At 42.9% G+C, this 27258-nt stretch overlaps 1 protein-coding gene across 2 annotated transcripts in view; it reads right to left on the bottom strand.

Annotated features, from left to right (window-relative positions):
- Positions 1-27258, bottom strand: part of NDRG1 (N-myc downstream regulated 1) — an 87366-nt gene that overhangs the window by 50212 nt on the left and 9896 nt on the right. Inside the window, exons 2-3 of one of the 2 annotated variants that reach the window (XM_063921249.1) lie at positions 8703-8777; positions 112-147 (exon numbers count right to left, since the gene is read on the bottom strand). In XM_063921249.1, the coding sequence (XP_063777319.1) occupies positions 112-147; positions 8703-8768 (102 nt within the window). In that variant the 5' untranslated portion in view covers positions 8769-8777. The remainder of the gene's footprint in view (positions 1-111; positions 148-8702; positions 8778-27258) is intronic. The other variant, XM_063921250.1, reaches the window with a different exon arrangement.

Below are 27258 nucleotides of genomic sequence, written 5' to 3'. Positions count from 1 at the left end.
AAGATGTAGAAGTAAGAAATGTGTAATAAAACTAAACGATAAAGAATGATGGTACATTGAGGCGAACTTATATGAGGGGGTGAGTATTTTATAATTAGTCTGATTAGTTACCTGAATTTCATATTCTTGCAATAATACAGTAATTCCCTAGAAAACACAGAAGGGGAAGAATGTAAGTAAGGTGGTCACTTATGTTAAGTAAAAATAACAAGTATTAAAAATGTTATTGAAAAGTTCAAAGTCTAAAGAACTTGTAATTACTGATTAATATAACAATTATTTATGGTTCAGAATTCACCAGACTGTATCCATCTTGGGAAGTCTAGCTCATATTGAAAGGAATTAGTTTATTGGGGATTATCAGATATCTTTAAATTTTTTTGGTTTACCATTAAATTTTGAACAGGAAAAAAATAGATTTGCTCAAATTCAAAAATCCTAACATTTTTAACAAAAAATAAATAAAAATGTTTGGTTTGTTTTTTTAAATTGCTGTTTGTTTTTTGCAGAAATCAGGAAAATTATTCAGCCGAAACAGAACAGGTCTATCAGGTTAAATCTGTCATAAATATATATATCTTTGGTGAGCTAAAAGCAAAGATAAGGAGCGCTGGTTTAAAATTCAATTAATAGATTTAATATCAGTTTATAAACACATATAACATAATAAAAACTCAATTGAGTATCTACATAAGCTGACACTTCAATACGCTCATAAATGTGCACATAACTCTATTTAAATATAATTAATTTAATTTAAATATATAATTTAAATATATTTAAATAACCTTGATATCCCCCCCATGTGACTGGACCACATGTCTGGGAACACTGTGCGCAAGTATCTTCTTATTAATAAGTCTTCTGTGTTCTAAGAACCGTGTATTCAGGGACCGAGTAGTGCTTCCTACATACTGCAGACCACATGTGCAAGTTATTACATATATAACATATGTGGTCTGACAAGTAATGGATCCGATGATACTAAATTTGTGATTTCCAGTATCTTTCGGAGCTGAAAAATCATGGCTCTCTGATTCAACAAATCTACACGTAATACATCTGGGTTTCAAAGACATTATGTCCATTCAATGGTAACAAGTTCCAATTGTAGACCACAGAAACAGATATCAGATGGTTTTGCCAGACAAAGCTTAATTAGCAATCCAGGTTTCCTCTTAACTGCCTTTAAGCTGTGATTGTGTCCTCCAGGTGCGCAAGTACTTAGTGGACATAGAATGGTTTCATGATAATTTAAATTAGAACTCTGTACCGGTTCAAGTATCCGTAAAGTGTAACCACACAGACAATGCAAAAGATGGAATTACCAGACCAGGCTGTCACGGAAATTTCACCACCAAATTGCTAGTATTTTTCAAGCTGGCACTGCATGGGTACTTAGCGGTATTGGACCCGACGGTCAATGATGTCCCGGGAGGACTCGCCGGATCTGGCGGTCACGGCGTTCGGTCCTCACAACTGGTGGGCACGGTAAGAACTTGCACACAGAGGAAGCGGCTGGAGTGGAACCGGACTGGCTGCAGCATACACGGTGCACAATGGAGCGTCCTCTACGCGTTTCTCTGCTCTAATGGTAAGCGGTTTCCTCAGGAGATTAGTACAGGTGTCCACAGCAGGTATGTTTTTAAAGTCCATTCAGCCAATAGGAAAGTCCCATTCATTTGGAATACACCTGTATCTAATTGATGCACCAGCTTATTCATCCAGAAAAAATAAACCTCTCTATCTTTATGAAAAAAAACTTTATCAATCTTTGAAGCATAATTAAAAGAGAATACATGTATCTAAACTCTTTGTTGACACATTAATGATTACATACAGGTATAAAGATTATAATATTCTATATAACCACATTTCTTTATTTTATTTTATTTTATTTATGGCATCACAGAGAACATTGGTGTCATCTAAACAAACATCGCATATAACACTCCTAATATTACAATAGACTCTATTCTGGACATAAGTCTCTATGGCTCATCTGGTGAGACCTTGGACTACGGCTCACAAGGTCACAGGATCGAATCACAGCAGGACCCATCATAAATTCAGATTATAATTTTCATTTATGTTCTTATTATATTTAGCCTTTTTAGGTGCACAATATTCCTATGTTTCCAGACCTAGACTGGTAGAGTTAGATTCCATTTTTATAATCTAGATAAGGCCACACTCACTAAGGGAGTTATAAACCCCCAACAGCATACCCCAAACTATACCTCTATGTTGATAATAAATGTAAATTTCAACAGTATATATGTAACCTACAATAGCAAACCATCCAAAATTTCGTCTATAGTAACATTCTATTTTTATTTTTATTATTATTATTATTACACATAATACGGTATATCCCGTGTAAAACCTCCCAGTTGTATCCCATATTGCACAATAACAGAGAAATCTAAAAGAAACAATCCTGATATAAATAAAGTTGGTTACTTTCATTGGTTTTAGAGTAAACCAGAGACCATCAGAAAATGATATTATGTAGATAAACTAAAGATCATGCCACATCAAGCCATAAACTGGTTTATCATATATTGTTCATTTCAATGTTTTCGTTCAAACCCATTGGAACAAGGGTATTGAGCGAACAAATCCAATAAGCCTCTCGCTTACAGAGGCGATTAAACCTATCGCCACCTCTTGGGGTCTCTTCTATGTGCTCAATGCCCTTGATAGAAATAACCTTGATATCCCCCCCATGTGACTGGACCACATGTCTGGGAACACTGTGCGCAAGTATCTTCTTATTAATAAGTCTTCTGTGTTCTAAGAACCGTGTATTCAGGGACCGAGTAGTGCTTCCTACATACTGCAGACCACATGTGCAAGTTATTACATATATAACATATGTGGTCTGACAAGTAATGGATCCGATGATACTAAATTTGTGATTTCCAGTATCTTTCGGAGCTGAAAAATCATGGCTCTCTGATTCAACAAATCTACACGTAATACATCTGGGTTTCAAACATTTCTTACATTGTCCTCTCTGTGCCTGAGATGTATGCAACTTCTTAGTGCAATGAGTAGCAATGGGTTTGAAATGACTAGGTGAAAAGTGGTTCTTTAAATGATTGGCTCTTTTGAAAACCACTTTAGGTTTATCATTCAAACAACCTAATAACACTCTATCCATTTTTAACACAGAATTTTTTTAAATCAAAATATCTCTAATTTTATTTGATGAACTGTTGAATCTTAAGATAAAGAGTGGTTCATTACTTTCTGATATGAAGCTGGTCTTCTTTTTTTCAGGTCTCTCTAATAGAATCTCCTGTCTACATTGTTTTGATACCTCCTCATAGGCCAGATCTAATAGATGTTTCGGAAAGCCTTGATCCAAAAAAGATTGAGTCAATTCTCTACTTTGGATAATGAAGTCATTCTCATTAGAACAGTTTCTTTTAATCCTGAGATATTGGCTTTTGGGGATATTATTGACCCAAGGTTTATAGTGACAACTAGTATATCCCAAAAAAGTGTTACAATCGACCTTTTTTCGAAAAGTTTTAGTTTGAATAGGCCGATTGATAGCCCCAGCGTGTAGTGCAATATCCATGAACGTCATATCGGTCTTGTGGACCGTGCTTGTGAAAAAAAGACCAAAAGTGTTTAAGTTAAGAAAATCAATAAATTGTAAAACGGATGTTGTGTCCCCCTTCCAAATAATGAACAAGTCATCTATGTACCTGCCATAGAGCACCAGGTTCGCTCCGAAAGGGCCCCCCCATATGTATTGATTTTCGAGGCTCCCCATATATAAATTAGCAAAGCTCGGGGCGAACCTGGTGCCCATGGCGGTACCATGTGTCTGCAGAAAAAATTCATCATTAAACGTAAAATAATTGTGTTTTAAAATAAACCAGATAGAGTCCAAAATAAAGTGACAGTGCTCACGTGACAGTGTTGGGTCCTGAAACAAATAATTTACTATAACTTTAAGACCCAGATCGTGCGGTATATTAGTGTAAAGTGATTCTACATCACAGGTGACTAGCAAGAAATCTTCTTGCCATTTAAGCTCCCTGATTAGGTGTAAAAAGTGAGTGGTATCTTTTATGTAAGACCTCAAACCTTTAACATGTGGCTGTAAAAAAAGATCAACATATGCAGATAAATTAGAAGTGAGTGAACCCACACCCGAAATAATGGGACGTCCAGGAGGTGAGAAAAGTGATTTATGAATTTTAGGGAGGTGATAATAGGTGGGAGTGATGGGGTGTGCATTAAATAAAAAATGATATTCCTCCTTAGATATCACACCACACGCCAGGGCATCAGCCAATATTTGTTTCAGGTCACACAGGAACCTAACAGTAGGATCTCCTGGTAACTTCTTATAGAATTTCACATCAGTCAGCTGACGATAAGCTTCTTGTATATAGTCAACCACATCTTGTACTACTGTCCCTCCTCCCTTATCCGCACTTTTTATAATAGATTTATCTTTTTTCAAATGGTTAATGGCCCTTCTTTCATTGGGGTGAAGATTGTCCCTCTTTGATCTGGTACTACCCTTAGACAGTTTTCCTGAAGACGCACACAGCTCTTTAAAGTCTTGCAAGGTGGTGGTATAGAATGTCTCTATAAAGCCGCTTTTGTATTGAGTAGGGTAGAATTCACTCTTTTTCTTAAAAGGTCTATTTAGTGTTGCTCTAGACACATCATAGACTTGCATTGGTTGTGATGCGTCACTCTCCTTTTGCAATTCTATCAGAATATTTAGGGCAGATTGATCATCTCTATCTAATATTATAGGGGACTCCATCAGACCTCTCCTTTTAATGGCCTTATTCTGAAAATATCTTTGTCTGCACAGATCTCGAGTATATCTATTGAGCTCAATATATAAATCAAAAAATTCTGGACCCTTATTCGGAGCAAACTTTAAACCTTTAGCAATAACAGCTTTCTCACTTTCTGTTAATCCCCTAGAAGATAGATTATATAGGCCTTTATTTCTTACTTTTGTTTTATATTTTTTGTGGGATTGCTTTCTTCCTCCTCTAATTCCTCTATACTTTGTTCTCTGCCCCTTTTGGGAGAATTTTGATTCAACGCACTGAAGCGGTTGCGATTTTTCCAGATTGGGTAGAGTTCCTTCTCTAAAAAATGGGAGGACTCAGAGCTTTCTACGGGAACTGTGGTTGATGAAGTATAATTCGAATTACTCGAATTATAGTGGTTTTTTTTTGATCTCGCCCCCCTATTTTGGTGTTCTGATCTTAAAGATGACTTGCTAATTGTCTAGACCTTAGATCAGAGATCTGGGAATCAGTTCTAGTGGAGGTCCTTCTCATACCTTCACTATATATTTGTCTAGGGCTCTGCATGTTAGTTTTTCTTACCAAAGCACGATCATTGTTGGTATTGTTAGGGGATCTAAACCTATCAAATTGACCCCTTCCGCCCCTATTATAGGTGCGTACTGTATTGGTTGAATAGTCTGAGCGATCTCTATCTAGCTTTTTATTCTTATTTGAAATGGTTTGTTTCTCAAATTCTTCTACTCTTTGGTTCAATTGATAGTCACGATCACGAAAATCTGACCTTACATCAAATGGTTTAAGCATATCTTGAGCCTTCTCAATTTCTATAGATAATCCAGAGACCTTACTTGCTCTATGGGTAACCAGGAGCTCCATCAGAGCAAAAGAGCAATTGTCAAGAATCCCGTTCCACTTTTTAGTTAAATTTTCATCATCCTTAAATGAACAGGATTTATGGATCCTTAACCCTCTAGGGATCATTTTATCGGTTAGGTATTTACTCAGAGTCATTTTATCAAGCCAGTGTCTTGTCTCGGCTTTAAGTAATACTTCAAGTCTATTGAAAAGATGACTCATGTCTAGCGGGTTAGCTTCAGTGGAAAGGGATTCAGCTGCCAATCTCTCCTGTAACAACAGATTACGTCTATTATCCCTATCACCAAACTTTCTCTGTGATGCCATCACAAATACTTTCAACGTTTGAATTATAATAAAGAATAATCAATAGTGCAGCCCAAATTGTATATCCAGAAATATAAAAGTAACAAATATAGTTTTACTTTTCAAAATGCACTCAACGTTACTTGAGTGTATATGAATAGTTAATCAGGCGCACAAGAACAAATAAAACTACCTGTATACACACGAAAAAATATTTGCTAACACATGTAATATATAGCTTCTAATCGCAGCTCCTATAAGACACTCTGGATGTCAAATAAAATAAATATATATATCTTTGGTGAGCTAAAAGCAAAGATAAGGAGCGCTGGTTTAAAATTCAATTAATAGATTTAATATCAGTTTATAAACACATATAACATAATAAAAACTCAATTGAGTATCTACATAAGCTGACACTTCAATACGCTCATAAATGTGCACATAACTCTATTTAAAAGTTCAAAGACATTATGTCCATTCAATGGTAACAAGTTCCAATTGTAGACCACAGAAACAGATATCAGATGGTTTTGCCAGCCAAAGCTTAATTAGCAATCCAGGTTTCCTCTTAACTGCCTTTAAGCTGTGATTGTGTCCTCCAGGTGCGCAAGTACTTAGTGGACATAGAATGGTTTCATGATAATTTAAATTAGAACTCTGTACCGGTTCAAGTATCCGTAAAGTGTAGCCACACAGACAATGCAAAAGATGGAATTACCAGACCAGGCTGTCACGGAAATTTCACCACCAAATTGCTAGTATTTTTCAAGCTGGCACTGCATGGGTACTTAGCGGTATTGGACCCGACGGTCAATGATGTCCCGGGAGGACTCGTCGGATCTGGTGGTCACGGCGCTCGGTCCTCACAACTGGTGGGCACGGTAAGAACTTGCACACAGAGGAAGCGGCTGGAGTGGAACCGGACTGGTTGCAGCATACACGGTGCACAATGGAGCGTCCTCTACGCGTTTCTCCGCTCTAATGGTAAGCGGTTTCCTCAGGAGATTAGTACAGGTGTCCACAGCAGGTATGTTTTTAAAGTCCATTCAGCCAATAGGAAAGTCCCATTCATTTGGAATACACCTGTATCTAATTGATGCACCAGCTTATTCATCCAGAAAAAATAAACCTCTCTATCTTTATGAAAAAAACTTTATCAATCTTTGAAGCATAATTAAAAGAGAATACATGTATCTAAACTCTTTGTTATATAGAATATTATAATCTTTATACCTGTATGTAATCATTAATGTGTAAACAAAGAGTTTAGATACATGTATTCTCTTTTAATTATGCTTCAAAGATTGATAAAGTTTTTTTCATAAAGATAGAGAGGTTTATTTTTTCTGGATGAATAAGCTGGTGCATCAATTAGATACAGGTGTATTCCAAATGAATGGGACTTTCCTATTGGCTGAATGGACTTTAAAAACATACCTGCTGTGGACACCTGTACTAATCTCCTGAGGAAACCGCTTACCATTAGAGCGGAGAAACGCGTAGAGGACGCTCCATTGTGCACCGTGTATGCTGCAGCCAGTCCGGTTCTACTCCAGCCGCTTCCTCTGTGTGCAAGTTCTTACCGTGCCCACCAGTTGTGAGGACCGAGCGCCGTGACCGCCAGATCCGACGAGTCCCCCCTCACCAAAGATATATATATTTATTTTATTTGACAGTCCGGTCTTATAGGAGCTGCGATTGGAAGCTATATATTACATGTATTGACAAAAAAAATTTCGTGTGTATACAGGTAGTTTGATTTGTTCTTGTGCGCCTGATTAACTATTCATATACACTCAAGTAACGTTGAGTGCATTTTGAAAAGTAAAACTATATAAATCTGTCATAAACTGTAGTTTTGTTAATACAGGAGAAGGTAAATGAACCCCCCACCCCGCCTCTCCACCGTGATAGCGATCTTATATGGAAAAAAACAAATTCCAAAAATAGCAGTTGGATAAAATCCTTGGATCAGCCATTGAAAAAACAAAATTTGGAACTGCTGTATGAAAAATGTAAGTACGATGTCAAACTTTTCCGATTCTGTCATAGTAAACATTAAAGTACCTGTCAGGGCTGCCGTCAGAAATTGTGATGCCTGGGACTGACAAGATAGGCTGGAGGTGTTGCTGGTCCCATAGCAACTGAACCCCCTTCACTCATGGTAGCTACGCTCTTGGGTAGGAGCCAGGGAAGGGGCCCCTTATCTGTCCAGACCCGGGACTCCAGTCCCATCCATCCCCCCCTAATGACAGCCCTGGTTCCTGTTAATGAATGCTTTCGGTGGATGTCGCTGGGCAACCACCACATTTTATTAAATTTAAACATAAAAAGAAATTCCAAGTCAGATAGAATTGTTAAAGAAGAATACGTATGACAGAATAAACAATTCAATAGTGGCTTAATGACTGTGCTAGCACTTAGGCAGATTTTTATTTTTAAGTAAAAAAGAAAGAATATCAGCATTGGGTAGTATCAAGCCCATATTCTCTACATTGTCTGTAAGCCAGTGTTCTTTGCGTCAGTATGCTCTACTAGCTGTGTTCTTCCTGGACCCGTTTCCACCATATTGAGATGCTGCTACAGCAGACTGTGGGGGCCAAAAGGATACATTCCTGAAAAATTACTCCCGTCCAAAAAAGTTTGAGAAGTAAATGCTGAAACTGTAGAGAACTTCCTGCCTGTACGGTGCTGCTGCAAAGTGTTTGTTTCCTGCATTAAAGGGTTAATAACAATTACCTCTTCTCTTTCCACCAACAGGGGCTTCCCCTCCCCAAAATTTAGGTCTTGTAGCTGTGTAGACATTTTGTCAATCTGCAAAAGAAATAACAGAATTCATTAAACTGTACAACATGTGGGATTAATTTCCGTGTCATCAGTATTTAATGTGAATCCTGTTACGCAATGTTCTAGAATTAAGCGAGAAAGTTATTAATACAGAGTTACATACGGTTAGCTACAGTGTCCTTCTGCTTTCCCCCCTTCAAATCAGTGATGAGATCATTATTGGAGTCATGATAATGTAACGAGGCAGATTATGCAGTCTTTATACTGACGGCCAGCACAGGGAGATACAGTCAGTGAGGAGATAACATAGGCAGGGAAGTATACATTGTACCTGTATAAATGTATTGCACCACTAAAGGCAGTTGGGGGGACATACAGCAGAGCTTCCTTCCTGCTTGAATTGGCTACCCAGCCATAAACAGATGGTGTATATAAGTGTCCTCCAGCAGAGTTACCACGTGGTTTTGAATGGACGTTACTTCTCCCTCAGAGACACTATGGGGGTTATGCGATAGGTTTCCACGATGAGGGAACAGGAGTGATTTCAGCAAGTTCCTGGCCAAATTTAAAATTATACGGTAGAACTAACCTTACAACTGATTGACGCTTGAAATTTAGCCAGGGACTAGGCAAAATCACGCCAGTTCCTTCCTCCCGGAACCTATTTCATAACCCCATGTGGCCATAAATCACAAGCTGCCACGCAACAACAAACACTCACGCACATAACTAGAGGTTTATTTTATTTTTGGGGAAGGGGTTGGGAAAATCTCCCATCTCTCAAAATTCCAAAGCAAAGACTACTAAATATAAAGTATTATCTTTTTCCCCACCTTGTAGGAGGATAGTAATTACAGACATTAATAAAATGTACAATTGAACATTGTATAAATATACAGTATGTATAAAAACCCACAGCCAGATATGTTTAGGAACTGAAATGCACAGCGGGCTTCCGCGGCGCCTTTTGTTTTGAGCCTGTTTTGGCATAAGACGAACATTTGAATTTTCCAACTATAAACTCTACACCAAACATGAGGTGGGTCACGGGGACTCACCCTACTTATCTCCTGTTAGTTAAGCACCTGGCAACACCAGGAGCAGGTGGTATAAAATTATTATTTAAAAAAACAAACATATATACATATTGAATAAGACAAAATTGGACATAAATACATAAGATAATAAGGGACATAAGACCCTGCTTACAATAACGTACATTCTAGAGCACCAATGGACACGTTACATTTGCCATTACAATTAGAGTGAGCATTTGTACACATTGTGAATCTTTGCATCTACCTGTGGTTCTATGATCACTCAGATTATGCTTCGTAATTGGGTTTACTGTTATATTCTAACAAATCAGTATTCTCCTAACACGAGTGACTCATATCTGTGTATCTTCCAGCTAGTATTGGCAGAGCACCCAGACTGTTGGCCCCAGAGCCAAGATAAACCCACTTCTACAGTATGTTGATCCAGGAACCTGTGCTCCAGGTCAGCTCCACAATACTGCTCCGTCTCCAGCTATGCGTCACAAACTCCAGTTCTAGTGGCTTAGTGGGGTCCATATTTAGTAACTGTAGAATATGCAGGCTACTAGTCTAACAAATGTTAATTGTGTGTAGAACTATAAATCTGCAATTTGTTGAGGATTAGCAGCAGGAAGCAGGAATGTGAGCTTCTTCTCCAGCCCCTGAGCCCTGCTCTACTCTGATTTCCAGTATGCCCAGAACCAGCACCAGTAGCACTGGAGTATCAGTTCAGCTTGGTTTTAAGGTCTCGGAGCTAGCTATCTATGCCTACTCACAAGGGTCTCCTCTGGAGTTACTCTCCCAAATCCTCCTGCCCCTGGGACTTCCATATCGTCTGACTATTAAGTCTGTGCTGATAGTAAACACAGTTATTGTCCATTTCCATCTGAAGTTCTGTTGAGGCAATAATGTACCTGTGAAAGCGAGAAAGGGCACGTTTTATACAATCTATCCCCAATGTACTGTATTTCTTGCAAACCCAGGAGATACTATGTAACATATTAGCAGTCGGTCATTGGTGGTTTACCAAAATCCGCCAATTTTACAGTGGTCCTGCTGTAGGAAACCCATGCACAGTTATTAGGAAAATGTACAAGTGTGTAATTGGTATTTGGCGTTGAATCTGCATAGAATTGAGGGATTGATTTTGGTGCTAAATAAAAGAATTTATAACATTCCTTTAAATGACGTTACCTGCTTTGTACCAGGCTGCACTTCTAGATTTCACATGCATGGTTTCTACTGATCTAGAGCAAGCGCTGTGTACAGTAAACTACCTTCTGAATTTTGTTAAATATAGCACATTAATGTAACTACCCATGTCTGAGAACTATTCATCTTATCAAAGTGGCGACATTTGTTTACGATCACAGGATTACTCTGGCTGGTAGGAAGATACATAATGAGCATGTCTGAACTATAAAGGTGAGTACATATGGATACATTATGCCGATCCTTCGATTTACATCCGAGAGTGTATCTAAAGATCAGCAAAATGATTGTATCCTTGTGCATGCAGTGCGATGCAGGAGCTTAAGCCGACAAACACTCCTGCAATCAAATTTTAAGGGGCCTACATGGTGCAATTCTGCCTAAAGGCCAATTTTGACTTTGCAATTTCCCTTGTACTCCACGGAGCCCAGAACTCTATTTTTACTTGCAATACAGACCCTGCAGGAGTGGAGCATGCATCGGCATCACAAGTTGTATACACATAGGGGGTAATTCAGATCTGATCGCTGGGCTGCTTATTTTGCTGTCCTGCGATCAGATAGTCGCCGCCTCCAGGAGGAGTGTTAATTTGCCGTGCAAGTGTGCGATCGCATGTGTATGCCAAGCTATGAAAATCCACTTTGTGCAGTCTGTGCGCAGCCCAGGACTTTCTCCTCCAGTGTGATGAGAACAGGCTGATCGGGGCCTCAGCTGATGTTACACACCCTCCCTGAAAATGCTTGGACACGCCTGCATTTTCCGGACACTCCCAGACGGCCTCTTCCTGTCAATCACCTTGCAAACGCCCGTGCGATCGGATTTTTCACACCCTTCCGTCGCTGACCGGTGATGCCCGTTGTTGCTGTCTGACGTGCCTGTGCATTGCGGTGCATACATGTGCGCAGTTAGGACCTGATTGCCCGCTGTGCGAAAACGCACAGCATAGATCAGATCTGAATTACCCCCATAGTGCGATATGCACTATGTTTACCACTGTGTGTATGCGGCTTTATGCCCTGTTTAAGTTTTAAAGGATTGAACATCCAATCCCATAGAAGTTCCGTAATAGCCCCGTTCACATAGTCTGCACCGTGTGGATGGTGCTTGTATGAGCTGGAAGGAGGTCATGCTGAGTACACACAGGAAGGATGATCGAAAGAGTTTACCCCAATCAGCTAACGTGTGTACCCACCTGTAATCTCCTAGGTTTAATAACAAACTTGAAACAAATACAAAACTGCAGTACTGCTTATGACCACATGGTGGCGTAGCTTTATATTCAAATCATAATTATATTATATAAAACAGTTTATAGACCTAATAGAGCAGGATTTACTGATGCCTTACTATATAATGTACTTAAATGACATTATGACGTGTGTATTGTATGTAATCTGAAGCTTACTGTACTAGGTGCCCTGCAGAAGCAGAGATAATAAAACAAGTAAAACTTGCTCAGAGCAAAGGGCCTTGTAGTTAATATCAGCATTCCCCACGTGTGACCTTCCCACAGCTCCCAGAGGAGCGACCTTCTCGCATGTAGGACAAGTGCAGTCTGATCCTGAAAGTTTAGCAGAAATGAACCAATTTATTTAATGATAAAAAACAAAGTAGAAATTCTAACACTAGAAATAAAGCCAGCCTCGTCTCACACTTACATTGCCAGCTGTTACCTTAATGGAAAGTGACATTGGTTTCTTGGAAAGCTCCAGAGAAAATATAATTGAATAGGTTGGACATCCCAATGAGAAGGTATAAGTGTTGTCCAGGGTCTCATCTACCAGTGGTACAGGTGGTGTAGCCACTCTGGAGCACAGAGGGAGAGAGATGCGGCAGTGCCAGGTCACCTTTCCTGGCATATGGCAGAGAAGTTCCAGACAGCAAGAGCAAGTCCCTGGTAGCTAGAGTGGAATCACTGGGCCAGGAAAGGCCATTGTATCATAGCAGAGCTGCCATAATTGCAACACGCCTTGTGATGGCATGAAGCTTGTTAACCATTGATTGTAGACTAGTGTGCATGCACAGTGGACAACTGAAGTCTGCGCATGTACAAAGGTTCTCTGCTGTGGACACAGAGTTCCTCCTTTCTGGTGTGCGCAACAGAAGTGACGTCAGTGGCCATCGGAGAGGAGCAGGTGATGGTGGCAACCATCTCAATCCAGGCATCCAATGGAAAAAGCTCCTCCATTGGATCGTAATGTTGATAGTTATGAGTTCTTGTTTCTGATGGCCATTCCCAGTGCTCCCTTGTACGAAGGGACGTAGGGTCCCGTCCCTGTACCTGAACCAAACAGAAACCTCTGGGCTTTGTCACTAATAACCTCTGATCCTTTCTACATACAAATACATTCCTCTAAAAAGCCAAGTAACAAACACTTTATCCGAGTGTCATGTGCGTGGTTATTAATCTGATGTCACTTTGTGTTGGTTGCATGGAATCTATAGCGGGGTCTTGATTAACATCTGCACTAAAACATAAAATGAGAAAACAGGAACGTTTGTCAATGACCCAGCAAGAGATTTGCAACTGAAGATAAAACGAGGATTGTACATTGCATCATATCATGCACAGAGCTGTATAATTTGCGGATATGATCCTGGTGACTGTGGGGAGCCGTGTAATCAGTTCACACTACAATCGTTATCGAGCAGGTGGCGAAATAACAGTAGAATGTGCTGAGGTGACAAAGTAACATCTGTATTATCTCAGACTGGTGCAATTTATAAACTCACATTTTCAGCTGTATACTGCCGTGTTGGGCAGGTACATGTGTACACATAGGAACAGAATTCTAGGACACTACACCACAAACATGACCTTCACTACTGGCCATTATCATAATATAATTATACACTCTATACAGACATAGGGCACTACACCCCCATCATGACCTGACCACTGGAAATTACAATATAATTATACACTCTATACAGACATAGCACACTACACCCCCAACATGACTTGACCACTGGACAGGACCATAATACATCTATTACACCCTATACAGATATCTACACCCTCTACATGACCTGACCACGGGACATGACCATAATACATCTATTACACCCTATACAGATATCTACACCCTCTACATGACCTGACCACTGGACAGGACCATAATACATCTATTACACCCTATACAGATATCTACACCCCCTACATGACCTGACCACTGGCTATGACTATAATACTGTTCTATTATGCACTAAGTAGACATAGGACTTCCGGAGATGCCTCCAGGTATACCATTTACTATATGCACCTGCATAACTCGGAGTGTGCAAGCACATAGTAAATAAACATAATTATGAAACAAACCTACTCAGAAGTAGCGATAAAGTAGGAAAACAGCATCAAGAATACTATAAACGAACAGATACAGTAATTAGGATTTAATGGACCAACTGTTGGGTTGCAGCACTAAGTCATTTTTAATCACATTATTTAATTTCTGATTCAAATATTGCCTCAGTTGAGAGTCCTTACATCTAAAGTGTTTTAAAGTAATGCAAATAAAAGGTTTACATCTTAAATACTACACACCTAAATCACAAAAAGTAGTCTTAGTAGAATTGCTAATTATGGTGTACCACGTTCTCTTTTTGTCTGTGTATAGATTGTTAGTAGTAGCAGCACCCCAATGTATACATATTATACACTATAATAAGAACTATACTGTATAACATAACATCACTGTAATAAGATCTCTTGGAATAATGACATATAAAAGATTATTGCTGCGGTACTTTTCCATATTTTATGTGCAGCTAAGAATCACTGTGTAAATGGTTAAAAATACCCTTTTGCCCCAAAAAGCATCAAAATTGATCACAGAAATGTTGGGTTGGTTGGTAAATGCAGCTGTCCGATGTCTTTTTGGGGCACTGTATTCTCAAAAAAGACGCTGACTGCATCCAAAGACGTCCAAAGCACCAGAACCTTTGCGTGAACATCGGGTCACCATCGGACAGCTGATTAACTCTCTGGTTACTCAGGATGTCCAGTAAGACAATGCTGCTGGGGCCCAGAAAATAATGGTACCACATCCCCCATATTTTTTCCAAAGCTCCTCCTCAACACCTTTAAACGGCTTCAAACTGTCACTCAATTGACATCTGCAGCTGCACTGCATCCAACACCTCCTGCGCTGATCCAAAAACATCTGAGATTTGCGTAAATATCTCCACAATCTAAATCTCTGAATAAAGCCCAATGTTTCAAGGCTTTATATGTCAAGTGTCTTCCATGACCTACATTGACCGATAGGCTGCAGCGTAAGTGATAAGCAACAATGATATACAAACAATTAAAAATAATAAATAGTTACAATATGTACACGTTCATTTTTTTCCCATTCAGTTGTGGTCGGGATGGGTGTGGATCAGTGTATTGACCAGGTTATGGTCGACAGTCATTAGGTCGAAACCATATAGCCGACATGCAGTCGGTCCACTGGCACAAAAGGTCAACCAATGCAAGGTTGACTGTGCTTAAGGTAGATAGGTACAGTACAAAAGGTCAACAGGGTCAAAACGTCGGAGCCTTATATTGTCGTAGCGGTGATGTCAGCACTGCCTGCGGCTGGGAACATTGAGTACTGGATATGTCTGCAGGTGAAGCGGGATGTGTATTCTTTACCTCTAGGCAGTTTTCAACTTTAAGAGCCATTTAAAAAAATCTTGTAAACTGTTTTCATGAAGGTACACACCTTAAGAATTCTAAAATGCCTTGTCAACAGATTCCCGACCTTTGGCACATAATATTTAACAGGTCTTGTGACAAACCAGGCAAAGGCAGAAGCAAAGGACAATTTTAGGGTGTGGAAGAAAAGAAATCTCCGCCAATGTTAATGATTACCTCTGCATTCATGGAAGATTGACGGCAGAAATGTATCAGCACAAACTTATTTTTTTTTAAAAAAAAGGAAGGAACCAGACTCAAAATATTCAGGGCAAAGGAAACATTAAAAAAAGACAGATTATTTGACAAAATATAATATTCATCATAATTCAAGATGATGTTCTTTAGGTGTTGGATTGTCAAGACTAGGGGTCAGCCAATCAGCTCCTAATTGCCGTGCTGAAAAAGGACAGTTGCCGATTGTCTGGTACTTTATCACTGTCCAATGCTAAACACATCTGTCTCATTGTATGAGAAATAGGAAGATTGCATTCATGAATTGCAATAGTGAGTAGTGACCACTCTTGAGTACTAAAAAGTAGAGATGTGCACTTTAAATTTTTCGGGTTTTGTGTTTTGGTTTTGGGTTCGGTTCCGCGGCCGTGTTTTGGGTTCGACCGCGTTTTGGCAAAACCTCACCGAATTTTTTTTGTCGGATTCGGGTGTGTTTTGGATTCGGGTGTTTTTTTCAAAAAACACTAAAAAACAGCTTAAATCATAGAATTTGGGGGTCATTTTGATCCCAAAGTATTATTAACCTCAAAAACCATAATTTCCACTCATTTTCAGTCTATTCTGAATACCTCACACCTCACAATATTATTTTTAGTCCTAAAATTTGCACCGAGGTCGCTGGATGACTAAGCTAAGCGACCCTAGTGGCCGACACAAACACCTGGCCCATCTAGGAGTGGCACTGCAGTGTCACGCAGGATGGCCCTTCCAAAAAACACTCCCCAAACAGCACATGACGCAAAGAAAAAAAGAGGCGCAATGAGGTAGCTGTGTGAGTAAGATAAGCGACCCTAGTGGCCGACACAAACACCTGGCCCATCTAGGAGTGGCACTGCAGTGTCACGCAGGATGGCCCTTCCAAAAAACACTCCCCAAACAGCACATGACGCAAAGAAAAATGAAAGAAAAAAAGAGGTGCAAGATGGAATTGTCCTTGGGCCCTCCCACCCACCCTTATGTTGTATAAACAGGACATGCACACTTTAACCAACCCATCATTTCAGTGACAGGGTCTGCCACACGACTGTGACTGAAATGACAGGTTGGTTTGGACCCCCACCGAAAAAGAAGCAATTAATCTCTCCTTGCACAAACTGGCTCTACAGAGGCAAGATGTCCACCTCATCATCATCCTCCGATATATCACCGTGTACATCCCCCTCCTCACAGATCATCAATTCGTCCCCACTGGAATCCACCATCTCAACTCCCTGTGTACTTTGTGGAGGCAATTGCTGCTGGTCAATGTCTCCACGGAGGAATTGATTATAATTCATTTTAATGAACATCATCTTCTCCATATTTTCTGGAAGTAACCTCGTACGCCGATTGCTGACAAGGTGAGCGGCGGCACTAAACACTCTTTCGGAGTACACACTTGTGGGAGGGCAACTTAGGTAGAATAAAGCCAGTTTGTGCAAGGGCCTCCAAATTGCCTCTTTTTCCTGCCAGTATAAGTACGGACTGTCTGACGTGCCTACTTGGATGCGGTCACTCATATAATCCTCCACCATTCTTTCAATGGGGAGAGAATCATATGCAGTGACAGTAGACGACATGTCTGTAATCGTTGTCAGGTCCTTCAGTCCGGACCAGATGTCAGCATCAGCAGTCGCTCCAGACTGCCCTGCATCACCGCCAGCGGGTGGGCTCGGAATTCTGAGCCTTTTCCTCGCACCCCCAGTTGCGGGAGAATGTGAAGGAGGAGATGTTGACAGGTCGCGTTCCGCTTGACTTGACAATTTTCTCACCAGCAGGTCTTTGAACCCCAGCAGACTTGTGTCTGCCGGAAAGAGAGATCCAAGGTAGGTTTTAAATCTAGGATCGAGCACGGTGGCCAAAATGTAGTGCTCTGATTTCAACAGATTGACCACCCGTGAATCCTTGTTAAGCGAATTAAGGGCTCCATCCACAAGTCCCACATGCCTAGCGGAATCGCTCCCTTTTAGCTCCTCCTTCAATGCCTCCAGCTTCTTCTGCAAAAGCCTGATGAGGGGAATGACCTGACTCAGGCTGGCAGTGTCTGAACTGACTTCACGTGTGGCAAGTTCAAAAGGTTGCAGAACCTTGCACAACGTTGAAATCATTCTCCACTGCGCTTGAGACAGGTACATTCCACCTCCTATATCGTGCTCAATTGTATAGGCTTGAATGGCCTTTTGCTGCTCCTCCAACCTCTGAAGCATATATAGGGTTGAATTCCACCTCGTTACCACTTCTTGCTTCAGATGATGGCAGGGCAGGTTCAGGCGTTTTTGGTGGTGCTCCAGTCTTCTGTACGTGGTGTCTGTCCTCCGAAAGTGTCCCGCAATTCTTCTGGCCACCGACAGCATCTCTTGCACGCCCCTGTCGTTTTTTAAAAAATTCTGCACCACCAAATTCAAGGTATGTGCAAAACATGGGATGTGCTGGAATTTGCCCATATTTAATGCACACACAATATTGCTGGCGTTGTCCGATGCCACAAATCCACAGGAGAGTCCAATTGGGGTAAGCCATTCCGCGATGATCTTCCTCAGTTGCCGTAAGAGGTTTTCAGCTGTGTGCGTATTCTGGAAACCGGTGATACAAAGCGTAGCCTGCCTAGGAAAGAGTTGGCGTTTGCGAGATGCTGCTACTGGTGCCGCCGCTGCTGTTCTTGCGGCGGGAGTCCATACATCTACCCAGTGGGCTGTCACAGTCATATAGTCCTGACCCTGCCCTGCTCCACTTGTCCACATGTCCGTGGTTAAGTGGACATTGGGTACAACTGCATTTTTTAGGACACTGGTGAGTCTTTTTCTGACGTCCGTGTACATTCTCGGTATCGCCTGCCTAGAGAAGTGGAACCTAGATGGTATTTGGTAACGGGGGCACACTACCTCAAGAAATTGTCTAGTTCCCTGTGAACTAACGGCGGATACCGGACGCACGTCTAACACCAACATAGTTGTCAAGGCCTCAGTCAGTTATCCGCTTTGCAACAGGATGACTGCTGTGATATTTCATCTTCCTCGCAAAGGACTGTTGGACAGTCAATTGCTTGGTGGAAGTAGTAAAAGTGGTCTTCCGACTTCCCCTCTGGGATGACCATCGACTCCCAGCAGCAACAACAGCAGCGCCAGCAGCAGTAGGCGTTACACGCAAGGATGCATCGGAGGAATCCCAGGCAGGAGAGGACTCGTCAGAATTGCCAGTGACATGGCCTGCAGGACTATTGGCATTCCTGGGGAAGGAGGAAATTGACACTGAGGGAGTTGGTGGGGTGGTTTGCGTGAGCTTGGTTACAAGAGGAAGGGATTTACTGGTCAGTGGACTGCTTCCGCTGTCGCCCAAAGTTTTTGAACTTGTCACTGACTTATTATGAATGCGCTGCAGGTGACGTATAAGGGAGGATGTTCCGAGGTGGTTAACGTCCTTACCCCTACTTATTACAGCTTGACAAAGGCAACACACGGCTTGACAAATGTTGTCCGCATTTCTGTTGAAATACTTCCACACCGAAGAGCTGATTTTTTTGGTATTTTCACCAGGCATGTCAACGGCCCTATTCCTCCCACGGACAACAGGTGTCTCCCCGGGTGCCTGACTTAAACAAACCACCTCACCATCAGAATCCTCCTGGTCAATTTCCTCCCCAGCGCCAGCAACACCCATATCCTCCTCATCCTGGTGTACTTCAACACAGACATCTTCAATCTGACTATCAGGAACTGGACTGCGGGTGCTCCTTCCAGCACTTGCAGGGGGCGTGCAAATGGTGGAAGGCGCATGCTCTTCACGTCCAGTGTTGGGAAGGTCAGGCATCGCAAACCTCACAATTGGACTCTCCTTGTGGATTTGGGATTTCGAAGAACGCACAGTTCTTTGCGGTGCTTTTGCCAGCTTGAGTCTTTTCAGTTTTCTAGCGAGAGGCTGAGTGCTTCCATCCTCATGTGAAGCTGAACCACTAGCCATGAACATAGGCCAGGGCCTCAGCCGTTCCTTGCCACTCCGTGTGGTAAATGGCATATTGGCAAGTTTACGCTTCTCCTCCGACAATTTTATTTTAGATTTTGGAGTCCTTTTTTTACTGATATTTGGTGTTTTGGATTTTACATGCTCTGTACTATGACATTGGGCATCGGCCTTGGCAGACGACGTTGCTGGCATTTCATCGTCTCGGCCATGACTAGTGGCAGCAGCTTCAGCACGAGGTGGAAGTGGATCTTGATCTTTCCCTAATTTTGGAACCTCAGCATTTTTGTTTTCCATATTTTAATAGGCACAACTAAAAGGCACCTCAGGTAAACAATGGAGATGGATGGATACTAGTATACTTATGGATAGACCAGCGACTGCGACACAGAGGTAGCTACAGCCGTGGACTACCGTACTGTGTCTGCTGCTTATATAGACTGGATGATAATGAGATGAAATTAATATATATATATATAATATCACTAGTACTGCAGCCGGACAGGTATATTTATTATGTAATGACTGATGACGGACCTGCTGGACACTGTCAGCTCAGCAGCACCGCAGACTGCTGCAGTAAGCTACTATAGTAGTATGTATCAAGAAGAAAGAAAAAAAAAAAAAAAACACGGGTAGGTGGTATACAATTATGGATGGACCAGCGACTGCCGACACAGAGGTAGCTACAGCCGTGGACTACCGTACTGTGTCTGCTGCTAATATAGACTGGATGATAATGAGATGAAATTAATATATATATATATAATATCACTAGTACTGCAGCCGGACAGGTATATATATTTATTATGTAATGACTGATGACGGACCTGCTGGACACTGTCAGCTCAGCAGCACCGCAGACTGCTACAGTAAGCTACTATAGTAGTATGTATCAAGAAGAAAGAAAAAAAAAAAAAAAAACACGGGTAGGTGGTATACAATTATATATATATATATTATATACAAATATATATATATATATTAAACTGGTGGTGATTAATTAAACTGGTGGTCAGGTCACTGGTCACACTATCAGCAACTTGCAAGTAGTACTCCTAAGCAGACAATCACAATATATACTGGTGGTCAGTGTGGTCACAATGGCAGTGTGGCACTCTGGCAGCAAAAGTGTGCACTGTACGTTAAAATATGTACTCCTGCTCTCAGACTCTAACTGCTCCCCACTGTCTCCCCCACAAGTCAGATATACAGTCACACTATCACTTCAGCAAGTAGTAGTACTCCTCCTAATGCTCCCCAAAATTACTAAAGTAAATACTGTGTCTCTCTCTACTCTAGTCTCACTCTCTTCTCTATAAACGGAGAGGACGCCAGCCACGTCCTCTCCCTATCAATCTCAATGCACGTGTGAAAATGGCGGCGACACGCGGCTCCTTATATAGAATCCGAGTCTCGCGATAGAATCCGAGCCTCGCGAGAATCCGACAGCGGGATGATGACGTTCGGGCGCGCTCGGGTTAACCGAGCAAGGCGGGAAGATCCGAGTCGCTCGGACCCGTGTAAAAAAACCTGAAGTTCGGGCGGGTTCGGATTCCGAGGAACCGAACCCGCTCATCTCTACTAAAAAGTGTCTCTTACTACAGCTGTCCATTGGTATTTCATGGAGGATAGTTAGCTGTATTCGACATACAAAGTTAGCAAAGCACAAACTGAGAATTATGTTATATGCGGAGTCATGGCATGCAACCTAAAACTGTGAAGTCTCCTGTGACCCATTACTGGAGGGTTATCTACTTACATAACCTTAATCTGTTGTACTGGCGATTACTGATACACCTCAAAGCTAGAACGCTACCAGGCCAGTAAACTATCTAGATTCAAACAGGCATCCTCCTCTTGCTTACTCCTAATGTCCGAGAGACTCCCTAATTGTAGGAAGCTCTCCCATACTCCCGGGAGTATGAGCCAGCCACCTGAATCCCCAGTGAAGTGGATGGTGTGAGGTGGCTCGACGACTCGATTTGCCGACACTGCATTGCAGGGAAAGTACCGTGATAGCGCCATTCATACCTGAACATCTGCTGCACCTCCATCTGACTCTCCTCTGGGATCTCCTGCATGGTAGCATTGAGGGAGAGATATATCAAATCTTGGAGAGAAATAACCCATTCCAACCGATCAGCTGCTATCTGTCATTTTACTCAATTGGCTGTGCTAGAAAATGATAGTTGGAAGCCGGTAGGTTGCTATGACAATTTCTCCACTTTATCTCTATCTAAGGTCTGATAAATTCCCCCTTAAGGTTAGACAACTATAATCCTGGAGCTACCGCTTTTGGCTGCAAGTCACCTTCTTTCACCAATGAATCACTTAGGTTTCATTCATTACATTACAAATAAGGTTCTCCCAGGGGCGGATTGGGAACAAAAAGCGGCCCTGGAAAAATTTGTACTAGTGGCCCCACATGGGCAGCCCCAGAGGTGTAAGGTCTAGCCCAGTGGCGTAACTACTGCCCCCGCAGTCCTCGCGGTGGCTTGGGGGCGAGGGGCTGCGGGGGCGCCACTGATTTACAGCAGACTGACATGCGGACGAGCGTCCGCATGTCAGTCTGCTTTCTCCCTCCCTCCGCCGGTTGTTGCAGGGACACGGAGGGCACAGCCGCGCCTCCCTGTGTCCCTCCTGCTGCATCATCTCCGGCGGCCGCGGGTCTTATAGGGAGAAGTGCCGTCCGTGAGCTCTAATTGGCTCACGGACGGCACTTCCCCCTATTAGACCCGCGGCCGCCGGAGATGATGCAGCAGGAGGGGCACAGGAGAGGCTGTACCCTCCGTGTTCCTCCAAAAAGCGGCGGCGGGGGGGGGGGGGGATAATATCTGGCACTGGGGGGAATAACTGGCAGGGGGGGGATATCTGGCACTGGGGCATTGTCTGGCACTGGGGGCATATATGGCACTGGGGGGGGGGGGGTATCTGGCACTGGGGCATTATCTGGCACTGGGGGGGAATATCTGGCGGGGGGGGGTGGATGTCTGGCACTGGGGGGAATAACTGGCAGGGGGGGGATATCTGGCACTGGGGCATTATCTGGCACTGGGGGCATATATGGCACTGAGGGGGAATATCTGGCAGGGGGGGGATATCTGGCACTGGGGCATTATCTGGCACTGGGGGCATATATGACACTGGGGGGGAATAACTGGCAGGGGGGGGGGGATACCTGGCACTGGGGCATTATCTGGCACTGGGGGCATATATGACACTGGGGGGGAATAACTGGCAGGGGGGGGATATCTGGCACTGGGGCATTATCTGGCACTGGGGGCATATATGGCACTGGGGGGAATATCTGGCACTAGGGGCATATATGGCACTGGGGGGGGGATATCTGGCACTGGGGGCATATATGGCACTGGGGGGGGGGGCATTTCTGGCACTGGGGGGGAATATATGGCACTGGGGGCATATTTGGCACTGGGGGGGAATATATGGCACTGGGGGCATAGCTGGCACTGGGGGCATATGTGGCACTGGGGGGGAATATCTGGCACTGGGGGCATATGTGGCACTGGGGGGGTATATGTGTACCTGGCACATGGGGGGGGCTATATTTGGCACTGGGGCATGTGAGTACCTGGCACCGTGGGGGAATATCTGGCACTGGGGACATATGTGGCACTGGGAGCACAGCCCTAGCAACGAGCATGACACACAGTGCATGAAACACCTGGCAACGAGCATGACACACAGTGCATGAAACACCTGGCAACGAGCATGACACCCAGTGCATGAAACCCCTGGCAACGAGCATGACACCCTGAGCATGAAAACCCCTGGCACCGTGCATGGAACCAAGAGCACGAAACCCCTGGCAACGAGCATGACACCCAGTGCATGAAACCCCTGACAACGAGCAGGTAATTGAAAAGTAATTAGAAGCCTTACTGTAGGACTTAATGTGTAATGGGCATTACGGTGTGTGTCATAATGTATCACGGACATTGCGGTTTGTGTCATAATGTGTCACAGGCATTACGGTGTATGGTATACTATATCGCGGGCATTGTGATATGTGGTATAATGTCTCAGGGTCATTGCAGTGTGTGGCATAATGTATCACGGACATTGCGGTGTGTGTCATAATGTGTCAGGCATTACGGTGTGTGGTATACTATATCACGGGCATTGTGGTATGTGGTATAATGTCTCAGGGTCATTGCAGTGTGGCATAATACATAACGGGCATTGCGGTGTGTGGCATAGGGTGTAACGGGCAGGGCATTGCGGTATGTGTCACAGGCATTACGGTGTATGGTATACTATATCACGGGCATTGTGGTATAATGTATCACGGACATTGCGGTGTGTGTCATAATGTGTCACAGACATTGTATGTGCTATAATGTATCAGGGGCATTGCAGTGTGTAGCATAATGTATAACGGGCATTGCGATTCCTGTCATAATGTGTCACAGGCATTACGGTGTGTGGCATAATGTGTCACGGGCATTACGGTGTGTGGCATAATGTGTCGGGGGCATTACAGTGTGTGCATATTGTGTCGTGCATTATTGTGTGTGGAATAATGTCTAAGGGCCATTGCAGTATGTGGAATAATGTATACTGGGCATTACTATAAGGAGGAAAAATGACAAATAATGTAAGGGGCATGAATCAGGATTATTTTTCTTTCCTGTGGTGGCCAACGTATGGGCGTGCAGGTTGCAGAACTGGGGTATAAGGTAGTCTTTTCCTGCAATGCCACGCCCCTTTATGCGAAACCACGCCCATTCCAATGAAACCACACCCCTTATTTTGCCGCGCGCGCCTTCGGCGCGCGCATATTTATCCCGTTCTTGCTCCCAATTATGTAGCATGAAGGAAGGGGGGGGGGGGGCGCCGAAGAATTTTTTGGCTTGGGGGAGAAAAATTTCTAGTTACGCCACTGGTCTAGCCATGGGCCATGGAAGCAGCACCCTCCCCCCAAGACTTACCAGATAGTGGGCATGTCCAGCATCAAGGGGGAAGTTAAAAATAAATCAAATTAAATATTATGAGCACATTATATGATACACCTTCAGAATTTAGGAAACTATATCATTCTTTAGAAAGATATATTTTCTTGCTTATTACACCAACCGTATCCCAATTACTATTCACTAAATCTTATATGTCAGCCAAGCAGGCAGACAGAGCATACACTAGATCATCTGCAATCACAGGCTAAGTGGCAAAGTCATTTTCATATATGCAAATTATTTTGCATCTTATCCATTAGGTCTATAAAAGGACCACATGTCCTCAAACAAAACAGGCCCCACGGGTGCGTCGGCCCACCGGGAATCTTCCCTGTATACCCTATGGCCAATCCGCCTCTGGGTTCTCCAAAGGGAAGAAAGGATGTCCGCACATAGGCCCTCATTCCGAGTTGTTCGCTCGTTCTTTTTCTTCGCATCGCAGCGATTTTCCGCAAACTGCGCATGCGCAATGTTCGCACCGCGGCTGCGCCAAGTAAATTTGCAAAGAAGTTTGGTATTTTACTCACGGCTTAACGAAGAAATTTCTTCGTTCTGGTGATCGGAGTGTGATTGACAGGAAGTGGGTGTTTCTGGGCGGAAACTGGCCGTTTTATGGGAGTGTGCGGAAAAACGCTGCCGTTTCTGGGAAAAACGCGGGAGTGGCTGGAGAAACGGGGGAGTGTCTGGGCGAACGCTGGGTGTGTTTGTGACGTCAAACCAGGAACGACAAGCACTGAACTGATCGCACTGGAAGAGTAAGTTTCGAGCTACTCAGAAACTGCAAAGACAAATCTTTTCGCTATATTGCGAATACTTCGTTCGCACTTCTGCTAAGCTAAGATACACTCCCAGAGGGCAGCGGCTTAGCGTGTGCACTGCTGCGAAAAGCAGCGAGCGAGCGAACAACTCGGAATGAGGGCCAATGGGCCTAATTCTGAGTTGATTGCAGCAGCAAATTTGTTAGCAGTTGGGCAAAACCATGTGCACTGCAGGGGGGACAGATATAACATGTGCAGAGAGAGTTAGATTTGGATGTGGTGTATTCAAACTGAAATCTAAATTGCAGTGTAAAAATAAAGCAGCCAGTATTTACCCTGCACAGAAACAATATAACCCACCCAAATCTAACTCTTTCTGCAAATGTTATATCTGCCCCCCCTGCAGTGCAAATGGTTTTGCCCAATTGCTAACAAACTTGCTGCTGCGATCAACTCAGCATTACCCCCATAGAGACATCACACCTGATAGCAGGAGAGGACCTACAGCTCCATATAATGTACCATGCTCTTCATTGCATTGAGATTAGGCTCCTGTCAAACCCAGGGCCAGATTAACAATGGGGCGGATGGAGCTACAGCTCCAGGCCTCCACATAAAAATAGGCCCATCATCATGGCAGCATGACGATCATTACCCAACAGCTGGCCACATGGTCTGCCATGAAGCATAACTATTAAGATTGTATTTCTATTTTTCTCACATATTTATGCATATTTTTTTTTTATATTTTTACATATTTATGGAGCTGTTGGAGTTGATAGTGTAGGGGATGTACACACCCATATGGCTCTGGCCACACCCACACAGCGCTGATCACTCACCCCATTTTTCACAATAGACCCTTCAATATTTTCAGCTCCAGGCCCATGTGGCCCTTAATCCGGCCCTGGTCAAACCAATGCAGGAAGATCCACGAGTTCCAACTATACCTATACGAAGCATTAGCCATACATGAAACTTTCATTAACATGAATTTAGGAACATCCTTAACACACGATTTATCTTGATTGGTTACCCTCTGCTATGGTTAGTATAGTTCTTATCAGAGAAACTTCCCCATCCTGCAAATATTTTCTTACGGGAATGCCCATAACTTGCAATATTGCCAGATAAATGGATGCAAAATGATACTATGGTCTGTGGATGTCATAGAATCGCAGATATGTTTTTCTTCAGTTTATTGGCCTATCTTTCTCTAGTCCCTCCATTGCGGCCCTATAGTCATGCAACACAGTCCAGTCCTTGGCATCGGTGATGTCTTTACTTATTTTAGCATGCCAAAGAATATCCCAGATCTCCAGTCATTGGAGCACTGTATATACTAGTAGCATGCAAGGGAATCTCCCAGATCTCCAGTCATTGGAGCACTGTATACACTAGTAGCATGCAAGGGAATCTCCCAGATCTCCAGTCATTGGAGCACTGTATACACTAGTAGCATGCAAGGGAATCTCCAAGATCTCCAGTCATTGGAGCACTGTATACACTAGTAGCATGCAAGGGAATCTCCCAGATCTCCAGTCATTGGAGCACTGTATACACTAGTAGCATGCAAGGGAATCTCCCAGATCTCCAGTCATTGGAGCACTGTATACACTAGTAGCATGCAAGGGAATCCCCCAGATCTCCAGTCATTGGAGCACTGTATAC

Source organism: Pseudophryne corroboree, chromosome 5, assembly GCF_028390025.1.
Source record: "Pseudophryne corroboree isolate aPseCor3 chromosome 5, aPseCor3.hap2, whole genome shotgun sequence".
In the NCBI taxonomy this organism is placed as follows: domain Eukaryota; kingdom Metazoa; phylum Chordata; class Amphibia; order Anura; family Myobatrachidae; genus Pseudophryne; species Pseudophryne corroboree.
This window is presented reverse-complemented; position numbering and strand designations above follow the sequence as displayed.